This window comes from Sinocyclocheilus anshuiensis, unplaced genomic scaffold (assembly GCF_001515605.1).
Source record: "Sinocyclocheilus anshuiensis isolate Anshui unplaced genomic scaffold, SAMN03320099.WGS_v1.1 scaffold975, whole genome shotgun sequence".
In the NCBI taxonomy this organism is placed as follows: Eukaryota; Metazoa; Chordata; class Actinopteri; order Cypriniformes; family Cyprinidae; genus Sinocyclocheilus; species Sinocyclocheilus anshuiensis.
The window spans coordinates 537,628-552,404 of NW_015547693.1; the positions used below are offsets into that span (position 1 = coordinate 537,628).

Consider the following 14,777-nt stretch of genomic DNA (forward strand, 5'->3'; position numbering starts at 1 on the left):
AATGAATAGAGCATGAGCATAGAGAGATTTGTGAGTGCACAGGACACAGTTTGAGCGAGAGGAGAGACACGTTTTATAAGTGCGCGCACTCTCTCTGGGCGACAGCAGCGTGTATCTGAGCGTGCGAGTCCGGTTTAGTGCGAGAGCAAAGGAAATCCGCGCGCGAGCAGAGAGATTCGCGCTCGCGCGTTATATTTATGTGCTTTCGCGCTACAATAATGCACTCTCGACATTTGTCATTAAAATAACGCCATAATATTTCCCCCTATTTTCACGATGTCATGTGCTGTTCGCGCATGTTCGCGTTGTTTGTTTTATTACGCGCTCTGTTTGCTCCTCTCTGGTGTACGATCGCTTGACTTTTCTGAATATTCGGTCGGCGGTGTCTGTCTGATTGTCTGTTTCGCGATACCAGAGAAGACTGCCTTCCGTATACACGGTATGCGTCTGTGCCAGTTGCGCTGAGGAAGGTTTGTTACCTGCCTGTGGAGGTAATCTGAAGATTGTTGATACCGTTTTTTCGGATCATAAGACTGTTCTTTTTAGCTCTAATTTTCCATGTGATGTCTTAAGTAATGTTTCTGTTCCTGTCGCATCTCGTGTACTCACTCCTTACACAGCTAGTAGTTTTTCAGCAGCTTTTGAGGTTTCCCCTTTACTTACTTTGTTTGAATCTCCCTGTCATAGTATGGATTTAGAAGAGTTGGTTAATCAATTCAACGCTTCTTGTTCTGCTATTTTAGATGTTGTGGCTCCTTTCAAGGCTAAGAAAAACAAAGTTAAATTACAGCCCTGGTTAAATTACAGCCCGTGCTCTCAGGCAGGAGTGCAGGAGGGCTGAACGTAAATGGCTTAAAGATAAATTACAGGTCTCTTATGAGATTTTGAAGAACTGTCTGAATGAATATCAAAGGGCTGTCAAATTAGCTAGAGCAAATTATTTTTCTGCCATTATTTCCAGAAACTGTCATAATTCTAGAGTACTTTTTTCTACTGTAAACACTGTGCTCAATCCCGTTGCCACCCCATCACTCATTCCTTCTGCTGATATATGTGAAGCATTCTTAAACATTTTTATTGGTAAGGTCGCTGGAATTAGATCTCAAACTTCATCTGCTAGCAATGAGCTGATCACTCCTGCCGATCCTATTAATCAGTTGACAAGTTTTTTGCCTACTTCTCTACAGCAGCTTAAAGATATAATTGCGCATATGAAGCCTACTAGGTCTCCAGGTGATGTCATTCCTTCTTCTTTGTTTAAGAAGGTTTTTGACACTATTGGTCCAAGTATTCTGACTATTTTGAATAGTAGTCTGTCATCTGGTGTTGTTCCCGCTAGTTTTAAGAATGCTGTTATTCAGCCCCTCCTTAAAAAAAATGGTTTAGATCCCTTTAACATGAGTAATTTTCGCCCCATTTCGAAGCTGCCTTTTATATCTAAGATATTGGAAAAAATTGTGTTGGAGCAGTTAAATGTTTTTTTAAAGAGGAATAATATCTTAGATAGATTCCAGTCTGGTTTTAGAGCCGGCCACAGTACAGAGTCTGCTCTTTTGAGGGTCTCCAATGATATCCTAAGAGGTGTTGACTCTGGGAGTTGTGTTGTTCTAATTTTGTTAGATCTTACTACAGCATTAGATACAGTTGTCACGATATACTTATTGCTCGTCCCAAGAATCATGTTGGTGTTCAGGGCTTAGCCTTAAAATGGTTCTCTTCTTATCTGAAGGATAGGACATTTTCAGTCAGTTTAGGTGATTACTCTTCTTCTACTGCTCCTCTTGTCGTCGCATCTCGTGTACTCACTCCTTACACAGCTAGTAGTTTTTCAGCTGCTTTTGAGGTTTCCCCTTTACTTACTTTGTTTGAATCTCCCTGTCATGGTATGGATTTAGAAGTTGGTTAATCAATTCAACGCTTCTTGTTCTGCTATTTTAGATGTTGTGGCTCCTTTCAAGGCTAAGAAAAACAAAGTTAAATTACAGCCCTGGTTAAATTACAGCCCGTGCTCTCAGGCAGGAGTGCAGGAGGGCTGAACGTAAATGGCTTAAAGATAAATTACAGGTCTCTTATGAGATTTTGAAGAACTGTCTGAATGAATATCAAAGGGCTGTCAAATTAGCTAGAGCAAATTATTTTTCTGCCATTATTTCCAGAAACTGTCATAATTCTAGAGTACTTTTTTCTACTGTAAACACTGTGCTCAATCCCGTTGCCACCCCATCACTCATTCCTTCTGCTGATATATGTGAAGCATTCTTAAAAAAATGTATTGGTAAGGTCGCTGGAATTAGATCTCAAATTTCATCTGCTAGCAATGAGCTGATCACTCCTGCCGATCCTATTAATCAGTTGACAAGTTTTTTGCCTACTTCTCTGCGGCAGCTTAAAGATATAATTGCGCATATGAAGCCTACTAGGTCTCCAGGTGATGTCATTCCTTCTTCTTTGTTTAAGAAGGTTTTTGACACTATTGGTCCAAGTATTCTGACTATTTTGAATAGTAGTCTGTCATCTGGTGTTGTTCCCGCTAGTTTTAAGAATGCTGTTATTCAGCCCCTCCTTAAAAAAAATGGTTTAGATCCCTTTAACATGAGTAATTTTCGCCCCATTTCGAAGCTGCCTTTTATATCTAAGATATTGGAAAGAAATTGTGTTGGAGCAGTTAAATGTTTTTTTATAGAGGAATAATAGCTTAGATAGATTCCAGTCTGATTTTAGAGCCGGCCACAGTACAGAGTCTGCTCTTTTGAGGGTCTCCAAAAATAATTTTCTTCAATTGAATGACGATAAGACAGAGATGATTTTATTTGGTAATAATGGTTATGTTAATGATATCTATGACTGCCTGGGGCAGTTTCCTGGGAAGAAACTGTCCTGTGTAAAAAACCTTGGTGTCATCTTTGACTCTGAGCTCAAATTTGACCGACAAATTAATGCTGTTGTTAAAAATAGCTTTTTCCATCTAAGGTCAATATCTAAGCTGAAGTCCATCCTCTCTTTTGAAGATATGGAGAAGGTTGTTCATGCTTTTGTGTCATCTCGTTTGGACTATTGTAATGTGTTGTATCTGGGTTTGAAGGATCTGTTTCCTACATTGTTGTGATTTGATTTGAACGAAAACAGCATATCCGTGTGGTGCGGCTGACACAGAACAGCATACGTTGTTTTACCTCCAGCTGATATTCTCCAAAGTGGCACCAGGGTGACATGGAGGAGACGAATTGTTGAATAAAGTCTTTTTTTTTGTTTTCTTTGCGTACATAAACCAATATTTCCTCTTGCCATTGTATCGCGTTTACTACAGTTCGGTTAGTGGATCAGGAGGCGCTGGCTCATGGCTGGCTGGTGTGTGACTGAGTGGAGGCTGGGCTAATTTGCGTATTCATAGATCCGCGTATAGTAATTGAGGCAAGGGTGTAGAGTTCAAGCTATTTTAAGGCATGAGAAAATTATTTTCACAAGAAAAAACATTTAAATATGTAATTTTGATGATCAAAGATGAGTTTTACATGGATACAATTTGTGATTACGGGGGACTTTAAATAAACATTGTTAGACAATGGCACAAGCCATTTAAAACCTCATATACTCAGAGCTGGGTAATCAATCCAATGTAATGCAAGTTTAATATTACACTGATTATGCAGTTTTATTAGATGGCACATCTCGGTAGATGTGCCATCTAATAAAACTGCATAATTTCATTATAACAATCGGTCATAGATATCCATCAACCTAAAAATGAAAAATAAAAAAAGATGAGACAAATACATTATCCTGAAATAAATTCAGCTGTTAACTAATTTGAATAATCTGCCCCAGGGGTGTCAAGCGCCGGAGCCCTGCAGAGTTTAGATTCAACCCTAATTAAACACCTGATCCATCTAATCAAGTCCTTCAGGCTCTGGTCCTCTGACACCCCTGATCTACCCATATCTGCATATTATGGTCACAGCTTTAAATTTTGTTACTATGCCTGCAACAAAACATAATATAGTTTATAACAACAGAAGGCTGCTTGGTTTGAAAGTGGCACTTCATTCTGACAACTGACCTTTTCTGCCTGTGAAATTTCAGCTGTCGCCGCACCTTTAAGGGTTATATATCATATAGGTCAACCGAAATCCAGCACTTCTCGCAATACAGTCAAGCAAACAACTTCACAGCGTCCATCAGAACTGGAGCGGGGCGCCTGTTGAAAAGTGTGGGGCAGACAAAGCCCAGCTTTATTTTATTCTCCAAAACATTTCAGCCAGAAAATAGTCTCTCTACAGCCTCAGGTACATCTCATTACTCATGACAAGCATTCAGAACATTTCCATGAATACACTATAAAATACTGAGCAGTATGTTGCATCAACCAGACATAAGAAATACTTTAATACATTACGGATTCAATAAAATGAATTGTACAGAATTTACACACTCCTATTTGATTTTGACTGGTCATAACGGAGTAAGACAATCTGTGTTGGAACCTAATCGTGAAAGAAACTAAGAAATTAAGTTAAATCCTCCGGCAATCAAACAAGAAAATGCAGAGAGGACAAACAGAATCAACAGTTATTAACCCATTAGCCATGGCAGTGCACTGGACAACATCAGCTTCAAAATTCAACGAGTCCTGGGTTCGAGTAGGTTATTAACCGGTACCCATTTTACCCACGATGCACCTCTTCCTCAAGGCGCACACATGCTGCTGGTAACACATACAGACGCCTCTCCAGCCGGCCCTTCCAGATCACATTAAATAAATGTCTGTCTCTGTCTGTCCTGCGGCCCTCAGTCGTAGTGTAGCGCCGTGTAGAAGATGATCCAAACCACCTGCACACAAATACACAGCGCTATCACACACTCCACAGCACTGGAGAAAGACAGCGTGAGAAATAAAAACATGCTGAATCAAACACGAGAACATAAAACATGGGGCAAGCTGTGCTTTCTATTCATCAAACGCATCACCATTTCCACAAAAATATTAAGCTGTTTTTAACACTGATGTTTCTCGAGCAACAAATCAGCATATGTGACCCAATAGTTTTAGTAGTAGTAATATTGTAGCAATAGCCAAAAATACATTGTATGGGTCAAAATAGGGCTGCACGATTAATCGAATGCGATTGTCATGCGCATTTTGTTAGTAAAGCCGCTAGGGGTCAACCGATATGTGTTTTTCAAGGCCGATGCCGATTATTGCAGATCAAGTAGACCGATAACCGATATTTTGAACCGATATATATATTTCTATATGATTTGCATTTTTTTCAAACCCTAAATTGAGACCGTTTAAAACCCAGATTTGTGTGAATTTGTAATTTTCTATTTTCTACCAAGTAAAAGCTGGAGCAACTACTGTTGTTAATAGATTTTCCCACTATGCTGTATACAATCACATAAAGCAATGAATCATATGAGCTTCACTGTCAGCAAACCCATTGATAAATGCTGCATTGCCAGGCAGTTAAACTGTGCTCAACTTCGATGCATTGCAGTGTTTCCCCTGCCATTATTTTAGGGGGGCGGCCCCCTTGAAGGTCAAGTTAATTTTATTTAAATATATTTTCTCTATAGCGCCAGATCACAACAGAAGTCATTTAAAGTTACCCTTCTGATAGAACGGGTCTATACCTTGTTCTTTTTTTAAACAAACTAAATAGCCTTATGTTATTTATCTTATTTACACGACGGCATGTCATTCCGGTCTCTATGTTATGGTCGCGCTCTCTGTATCATGCACAGCGGCGTTCCTTCCCCGTTGCGCACACACACACACACACACACATGCACGCACGCTAGGGTCGACCGATATGTGTTTTTCGAGGCCGATGCCGATACCGATTATTACGGCTCAAGTAGACCGATAAACGATATTTTGAACCGATATATATGTCTGGTGTAAAAATGAAAATTCATGTCAAAATTAAGAATAACAAGGGCTCTGACAAAAACTGCCTTCCCTGCTGTTGGTTGAGTGTAGTACTCCCACAGTAAACTTATTTTTTGGCAAACAAAGGGTTTACCATTAAAATTAAAACCTGGAAGAAATAGCGTATTGTGTGATTATTCTTTCAAACAAAAGTTGTAATAATTGTTGTAGTAGTCAGGGGTTAAAGCAAAAAAATAATCTTTTGACTGAAAATTTTTCCTCAGCCAAACCCCATTCCACAGCCATACCTGTCACACACACAGTTTAAAACCATTTTTTTTCTTCTTGTAATTAGGAGCGCTTGAAAATTTTCTATTTAAAACAATATAAGAAGTAGAATAAGACAAATAGGTTACCAATCATATGAAATTAGTATTAATAAATTAATTTGTGAAAGCAGTTGAATCTTCTGTTTATTCAGCTGCAGCAATAGGCATTTTCTGGGTTTCTTCTGCGAGGCGTATTTGGAGTTTTAGCGCGAGAGCGCCCTCTGGCCTTTGGATGGAGATTTACTGCTGATCACAGAACCGTGCTTCACTGAAAGATACGCATGACAATCAGCTTCTGTCGAATCGCCATCTCGAGTCCATTTCGATTTATCGTGCAGCCCTAGGTCAAAATTATAGATTTTTCTTTTATGACAAAAATCATTAGGCTATTAAGTACAGATCATGTTCTATGAAGGTATTTTGTAAATTTCCTACTGTAAATATATCAAAACTTAATTTTTGATTAGTAATATGCATTGCTAAAAACGTCATATGGACAACTTTAAAGGCGATTTTCTCTGTCCTATCCTAACAAACCATACATCAATGGAAAGCTTAGTTATTCATTTTGAAAATTGACACTTATGACTGGTTTTGTGGTCCAGGGTCACATATTATGATTTCTGAAGGATCATGTGACACTGAAGACTGGAGTAATGATGCTGAAAATTCAGCTTTGATCACACAAATAAATTGCATTCTACAATATATTCACATAGAAAACAGATATTTTAAAATTGTAATAGTATTTCAAAATATTGCTGTTTTTCTGTATTTTTTATCAAATAAATGCAACGAACCCCAAACGTCTACAGTACACGGTAGTGTATAATGTTTTGTTTTGTTTTTTAAATGAAAAGAAATTTAGATTTTGATGCTTATAGTTTGTACTTCGACGCAGAACCCGCAGAGTTTCCAAATATATTTGCACTACAGTTTTCATTCTAGAGTTTATGCTCTATAGCACTGAAAAGGTTCTTTATTATTTTCTGTGATTCTACAAAGCAACGGTTCAAACACAGTATAACAGGTCTAACAGGAAAAAGCCAAAATGTATCTACCAGAAACAAAGCAAACGAAGTCATGAAGCCTTCTTTGGTGAGCTCCCATGTTCCTCCGTACTCCTCCTCATCCACCTGCTGGAAACTACTGAAGTACAGGTACAGGACGCCAGCGTTGATGACACAGAATCTGCAGGACACAAACAATCACAAATCATGGGTGGTGATGACTTCATGAAGATCAGGTCGAGGCCTTGGCTATACTCACATGGCTATTCCCAGAAACCCTTTCAGAGGTGCGACACCCCATATTACGCCCAACACCACAGCGATGATTTGCCGGATCCAGTAGACGACATCTAAAAACTCGTCCTGCATTGAAAAAACAACATGTAAGAAATGCATGAAAATTAACGTATTAAAAAATACATAAGAGAGCATAATGAAAAAACATGCATACATATACATATATACATATACATGATAATAAATGGGGAGCAGCACATGCATTAATCCGTTAAAGAGCCCAAATCCCTACACACGACACCTAAACCCCTGAACCCTAAACAGTGAACATCACAGCTCAACATTCACATAACGTTACACGCATCTGCATCTGCTAGGACATATTATAATCGATCCGTATAGTGCATCCATGACCTGACTAGAGTATATGAGTGTAAAGCAGACCTTCTCGTCCCACACTGCTTTACAGCTGATGGCTTTGTTCCATGTGGACTGCTTTAGTCCTCCGTTCACCGCATGAACCTCCTCTTTCCGCTTCGAGCTGCTCGTCATGATGCTCCGTCTGTGCACACACGAGAAAACACGCGCTCCGATGTCTGAAGACTTGATCCGGATTGTAAAATCTTCTGCAAGCGCTCAGATGGGCTGTTCCTCGCCCGACATTGACACGGCTCGGGGAACTGGCTCTGCGCATGCGCGGCGAAGTCATGACCTTGCCATCCCATCCAATGAGCGAATGCGACGTCTACACGGTCAGCCAATGAGAGCGCAGAACTGGCCTCTGGCGCAGGCGCCCTCTACAGGCGAGCGATTCAACTGTCTTGTTGAAACATATTTGTCTTAAATATTTCATAATATGTAGAGAATGTTATAAAAAGCAACAAGGTGGATTCTCTAGGCCAGGGGTCTCCAAACTCGGTCCTGGAGGGCCAGTGTCCTGCAGAGTTAAGCTCAACACTAACACACCTGAACCAGCTAATCGAGGTCTTAGGAGCTAAACTCTGCAGGACACCGGCCCTCCAGGACCGAGTTTTGGGACCCATGATATAGGCAGTGCTATATTGTAAATGTAGTAAGTACACTTTGCTTTGTGCACTTCAAAACTGCAAAAAAACAACAACAATATCCTTCAAAAAGGTCTCTTCAGTATAATGGATAAATAAAATAATGTTCCTTTTTTTTTTTTTTTTTGCTTAATTTGTTTACTGAAGTTTTACAATAATAACAGGACAAGAATACAGGAGACTAGTGAGAAAAATAATGCTAAGTACAATTAAAAAGTCAAAGGCTTCTTGCACTGGATGAGCTGGTTTCTGCCTCATTGCCGTTGAACTCGCATTCACATAAAGTAGCCTTTTTGATAAGTTTGGGTGAGTAAGGGCCAAACTCATGCGATATAGTACTTTCAGTGCCCTGTAGTTGGCAATATCACTTTTATCGCTTTAGTAGCAGGAATAAAGTGCTGCAGAAAAGCTAGGTGCCATGCAAAATGTAATGTGTATCTGCAACACTCATTACAAATGTAGTGGAGTAAAGAGTAAAAGTTGCTAATATCTTTAGTAAACAGAGTATCCAAAAAGATACTCAAGTACAGTAAGTAATTACATTTACTCAAATACTTTACACCTCTGAGTTTAGAAAACGCATTTTACTTTGACTGCCTTTATTTTGCTGTCAAAATTGGGCTGTTGACTTTGGATAATTCAATATGTTTAAGGCAAGCAAAAAAAAATAATAATAATAATAAAGAATGAATGAATTCTAGAGAATTTAGGCACATCCCAAATCGCGTACTTATGCACTATTCTGTGACAATATATAATATAAATAGTGCGATTCACACTACTTCCAAAAAAAAAGTGCACTTTAAATACCCAGATGATGCACTTAAATAACGGAAAAAAATAAGTGTGGAAAGTTGGACACTTCATTTTTTTTTTGTATTGCAAAATATGCATATACAAATATTTTAGTTTTTTATAAAAATAACAATAGTGCAAACGCACATTTAGGAAATCTAGAACATTTCCAGCAAAAGTACATATTACATAAGCACAATCAATTTTGCATAATTATTGAATAGTGAAGTGACATGTGGCCAAGTATGGTGATCCATACTCAGAACTTGTGCTCTGCATTTAACCATCCAAGTGCACACACACACACACAGTAGTGAACACACACCCGGAGCAGCGGGCAGCCATATTGCTGCAGTGCCCAGGGAGCAGTTGGGGGTTCAGTTGTTGCTCAAGGGTCTCACCTCAGTCATGGTATTGAGGGTCAAAGAGAGCGCTGGTTATTCACTCCCCCCATCTACAATCCCTGCTGGACCTGAGACTCGAACCCACAACCTTCGGGTTACTAGTCCCACTCTCTAACCATTAGGCCATGACTGCCCAATGTGTCAACTGTAATGTATCATTCCCACATAAACGAAAAAGGAAGGAACATATAGGGGTAGAATTATTGCATTATTCCAAATAAATAGAATATGATCCACAAATAAATGTAAAGTGATTAACAAAAACCAAACATATTCACAAAATAAATAGAATGAGATCCACAAATAAATCTTTTTCGAGTTTCACAAACAGGAATTAAATTCACAAATAAATAAAATGAGATTTGTAAATTAAAAACATATTCACAAATATCTTTTTATTCTACAAACAACTTTGCCTGGCATTTTTTTGTGAATCGCCTCCTGTGCATTTGTGGATCGCTCGCTGTGCATTTGTGGATTTTGAAACATTTCTAGCCTCAAGACGTTGACAATCCACAAATGTGTGACTCCACCCACAGTCTACTCGAGCCAATCAGATAACAGCCACACTTCGCTGACCAATCATAGCATGTTCTCGCTATAACCAATCACGTTTTGCTTTACAATCAGGGCGGTCTCTTCCTGAAATAACTTCATTCATAATATGCATTGGCTCAAATAGGAAATACAAGGGCCATAAAAACGTTCTCGCTATAACCAATCACGTTATGCTTTACAATCAGGGCGGGAGCAGATTTATTTTATTGCACCCCTGTAAGGAACTGCATTCTATGCACACTTCGTTCAAATTGAGCTGAAGTGCTGTTTGTGTGGCTAAAAAAAACCTGTTTCCAAAAGACTGTAGGAGTGTAAGGCTTCTTTATATTTCCATCAGGTTCAGTGAATGAGGATAAACTCAGGATTATACACAATTTATGATTATTCATTCACAGATACCGAACATCATCAGTAATACCCTCGCGACGCGTCCAAAGCAAATAGACATCTACTGCGATGCTGTCTGCTCTGGACGAGGCGCGACACGATGAAGGACAAATGATTTGCACGTTTGCTTCGATGCGTCAGTTGCAGTTACAGAGACACGGCGTAAGACATGGCGTGGCTTATTTAGCCTTTTAAAGCACAATCGCGGTAACAATATATAGAGCATAATAACACGTATAATATCAATTATGGGCCAAAATGACCATCTGGGTACCTGTCTCAGCATCACTGCAGCGCGTAGTACTGGAGTTTTGCAAGTGGACAATGTACTTTGGATGCTGTTAAGTAACTTTTATAAACAAAACTAGTAAGTCTGATTCATATGAAATATTTTTTTGCGTGATCAAGTGTTTTAACCAATAAATATCTCGTCTTACATTTATATCCATTTATTTTCAACACACCTGCACCACATTAAAAAAAAGAACCCACCTATATTTTTCCTCCCCAAACAATGGCAATAACTTTGTAATACTTTTAATTAATGTTTGAAAATATTATTTATAATTCTATGTACATCGTTAGATCCACATAGCTGCTCATATCCATATCCATCTCATCCCAACTGCTTCACTGAAAACGTCTCAGGTTACTTATGTAACCATGGTTCCCTGAGTAGGGAACGAGACACTGCGTCCTCTAGGTTTCCCCATAGCGACCCCTAGAGGACGCAGTTTGAAGTTCCCATGAAAGGGAACGTCTCAGGTTACTTATGTAACCATGGTTCCCTGAGTAGGGAACGAGACACTGCGTCCTCTAGGTTTCCCCATAGCGACCCCTAGAGGACGCAGTTTGAAGTTCCCATGAAAGGGAACGTCTCAGGTTACTTATGTAACCATGGTTCCCTGAGTAGGGAACGAGACACTGCGTCCTCTAGGTTTCCCCATAGTGACCCCTAGTGGACGCAGTTCGAAGTTCCCATGAAAGGGAACGTCTCAGGTTACTTATGTAACCATGGTTCCCTGAGTAGGGAACGAGACACTGCGTCCTCTAGGGTTCCCCATAGCGACCCCTAGAGGACGCAGTTCGAAGTTCCCATGAAAGGGAACGTCTCAGGTTACTTATGTAACCATGGTTCCCTGAGTAGGGAACGAGACACTGCGTCCTCTAGGGATCGCTATGGGGAAACCTAGAGGACGCAGTTTGAAGTTCCCATGAAAGAGAACTGGAAAACGCTGTTATGCTAGCTGTTGTGTGACGGCAATTTAACCTGTTACACAAACTCGCATGTTTATCATGAGGTTGAATGCAGTTATTTACTTATTGACGCTTTTCTTTCCATCTTGAATGACGCTTCCATAACGCGTCTGTATCCAGTACAGCATTGTTCCCACAGCCGTGATTTAAAGCGCTGTTTCTCTGGGATTTTCAAAGGCATGTAAAATATACTGTGGCTTGGCTTGATACACAGTCTAATGCTCTAACGAAATCCAATTTTAAACATCTTTTACTGTATAAATTTTTATGGCCCTTATATTTCCTATTTGAGCCAATGCTTATTATGAATGAAGTTATTTCAGGAAGAGACCGCCCTGATTGTAAAGCATAACGTGATTGGTTATAGCGAGAACGTGCCATGATTGGTCAGTGAAGGGTTATCTGATTGGCTCGAGTAGACGGTGGGTGGAGTCACGCATTTGTGGATTGTCAGCTTCTTGACGCTAGAAATGTCTCAAAATCCACAAATGCACAGCGAGCGATCCACAAATGAATGGCAGGCAAAGTCGTGTTTGTGACATAAAAATGTATTTGTGAATATGTTTTTTATTTGCAAATCTCATTTTATTTATTTGTGAATTTAATTAATGTTTGTGAAACTGAGATTTGTTTGTGGATCTCATTCTATTTATTTGTCAATATGTTTAATTTTTTGTAAATCTCTTTACATTTATTTGTGGATCATAATCTATTTATTTGCACTTCTACCCCCATAGGTAGTGCGTCATTTGGGACGCAGATTTTGTCATTCTGCTTTCTAAATACTGACCAGAAACCTAAAGACTATTATTATTAACAAGTATTATTAAATCACCACTATTTGATTGCTTGACATCCCTAGTTTTGGTTTAAAAGTATATTTACAGTGAATTGCACTATACACATTTGAACTGAATTAATGGTGTTTCTCCTTTTGTTTATGCAACATTTAGAAAAAATTATGTCAGAAAAATAGATAGAAAAATTATGTTAATATAATACAAACTAATTTTTAAATGTTTTTTTTATATATATAAAATCGTCTGCTAGATGAATATTTTCACATATTTAAATAACTTGCTTTATTACAGTGAAAATATAAAAGCCAGTATAGACGACAAAGCTGTCTCTACAGTAGCACGCATGCTATTGTTCATGCACAGTATAAAGGGTCTTTACACATGACAATTTATTATTATGCAATATATAGCCTCTTTATATTTAAGAGGGTGCACTCACTAGGGATTCTTGGCATCAATCATTTTCAAAAGCCTCTTATTACAGCTCTTATTTCTCCAGCATGCATGCGTACTACCTCTTGACCTGGTAGCAAAGCTTTAACCACAGTAACATTGTGGTTACACAAATTACACTGGCTTAATTGCTCTGGTACATCACTGTAATTTAACTTCACTGAAACTTTTCTCCCTCGTGTTTTCGTTTGCTTTGAGCAGAAATAACTTTACATTCATGGCCACAGTCGCTGCAGTGTGAGTGTTTGACTATGACTTATATTCATGAGCCGATCATCATCATCTTTTTATTATTATTAATGAACATACATAAAGATAAATACACATAATTACAACTCAAATCAGATTATAACAACAATAATAGATATATATACAATAACTAAAGGTGTCTTTTTTATTATGCTTATAAACAGAACAGAGACGACATTAATGGCTTAAAACTTCGTATACAATATACAAAATGTATCAACATGTATCAATGTCATTAGAATATTAAGAAAGAAAAAAACAATAACGATGACTGGTATGAAAATGGAGAAATAAGAAAAACTAAAGAGAAAAAAATAATAATAATAATAATAAACCACAAGGGTAAGATGTTCATTTATACATTAATTAGACATTACAAATTAAAGTCGTTCTCCTTGCTCTCTTATTTATTGAGGATGAAACAGTATTAAGATACATTTTAAACTCTTTCAAAAAAAAAAGAAAAAAAGAAAAATTGGTTTGTTGTTAGTGAACTTACATTTATGGATATAAAATTTGCCAAGAAAATAAATTACATTTATAAGAGCCGATCATCATCAGGGCTTAAGCTCTTAAACACACAGAAATAGATATTCAAGTGACTCTTAGCAAAAATGAGGTTAAAGAGAAAATTAAAGAATCCATAAACAACAAATGGCAAGAAGTATGGGACTGTGATAGCAAGGGCAGACATATGAGTAATATTCAGCAGCAAGTAGGACACGGAAGAAGTGTTTGAGGAATAGGAAAGAAGATAGAGTTATTTCTCGCATCCGAATAGGGCAGACTAGATTAAACCACTCTCTGTTTAATATAGGAAAACATGAAACTGCTCAATGTATTTATCATAATCAGGCAGAAACAATAGAGCATGTTTTAATCAAATGTACAAATATGAAAAAGGTTCAAACTTATTAAGGAAGTAAGAAACATGGGTGTTGAATCATTTAAGTTGACAAGCCTTTTGAAAGAGCATGCAGAACAAGGTAAAATATATGGTGCTATTATAAAATACATTACAGAAATAGGATTTATCAGGTTAAAAATCTAAATTTATATATATATATATATATTGCTTAATACACACTCCAGCCCAGTTGGTGGCGGTAAATGCACCAGAAGTTGGTCTGCCATCCGTTATATAAAACGTTATTAGAAGAAGAAGAAGAAGAAGAAGAAGAAGAAGAAGAAGATCTTCAGGGCTTCGGATCATAGACATATAAATACCTAGACTCCTCATTGGCCGCTTTGAGCCGTTGCTGCGATACGTCAACGCGTCCGCCATGTTCGTGAAGGCAAGACTGCCTTAAAAATAAATGGAGGTAAACGGAGGAGCTGCGTTTTTTTCTGGATAAAAACACGATA

General features: G+C 38.2%; 1 protein-coding gene across 1 annotated transcript; it reads right to left on the reverse strand.

Moving 5' to 3' along the window:
* Nucleotides 1–4,017: 4,017 nt before the first annotated feature.
* LOC107703615 (uncharacterized protein C20orf24 homolog) lies at nucleotides 4,018–8,152 on the reverse strand. The gene is made up of 4 exons (XM_016506308.1): nucleotides 7,890–8,152; nucleotides 7,468–7,571; nucleotides 7,260–7,389; nucleotides 4,018–4,827 (listed from the first exon to the last, which is right to left on the reverse strand). Exons 1-4 carry the CDS (start codon nucleotides 7,995–7,997, stop codon nucleotides 4,786–4,788), a joined length of 384 nt encoding a protein of 127 aa, XP_016361794.1. The 5' UTR covers nucleotides 7,998–8,152; the 3' UTR covers nucleotides 4,018–4,785.
* Nucleotides 8,153–14,777: the final 6,625 nt, after the last annotated feature.

Bases quoted from the DNA above. Each gene is read 5' to 3' on its own strand.
- LOC107703615 (XM_016506308.1), bottom strand. From the start codon at position 7,997: ATGACGAGCAGCTCGAAGCGGAAAGAGGAGGTTCATGCGGTGAACGGA. The intron at 7,390-7,467 runs GTGAGTATAGCC...TGTGTCCTGCAG, and splicing joins GGGTTTCTGGGAATAGCCAT to ATTCTGTGTCATCAACGCTG. The intron at 4,828-7,259 runs GTAGATACATTT...ATTTGTGTGCAG, and splicing joins CTTCGTTTGCTTTGTTTCTG to GTGGTTTGGATCATCTTCTA.